Consider the following 226-nt stretch of genomic DNA (forward strand, 5'->3'; position numbering starts at 1 on the left):
AGCCGAGAGAGCTTTGCTGAGTTTGCAGAGGAAACTCGTCTGTAAAAACTCCTCAGGGACTCGTGTGTGGGGAGATATGGATGGTGTGAAAGAAGAAACGAGAGGAGACGAAGGTGAGCTGCGTTTTGTGTCCCCTTCTATATCTGGGGAGAAAGTTGAATCATTGAATAGAGATGGCCTATCAGTGGTAGAGGCATTTGCTCCTGCCATGGAGGCTGCAAGAGAT

At 48.7% G+C, this 226-nt stretch overlaps 1 protein-coding gene across 1 annotated transcript in view; it reads right to left on the reverse strand.

The window, feature by feature from the left end:
- Positions 1-222, reverse strand: part of LOC109127220 — a gene marked incomplete at its 5' end in the record, with an annotated part of 594 nt that extends 372 nt beyond the window's left edge. The window contains one exon of the mRNA XM_019231745.1: positions 4-222. Within this exon, the coding sequence (XP_019087290.1) occupies positions 4-222 (219 nt within the window). The remainder of the gene's footprint in view (positions 1-3) is intronic.

Source organism: Camelina sativa, chromosome 11 (genome assembly GCF_000633955.1).
Source record: "Camelina sativa cultivar DH55 chromosome 11, Cs, whole genome shotgun sequence".
Taxonomy (NCBI): Eukaryota; Viridiplantae; Streptophyta; class Magnoliopsida; order Brassicales; family Brassicaceae; genus Camelina; species Camelina sativa.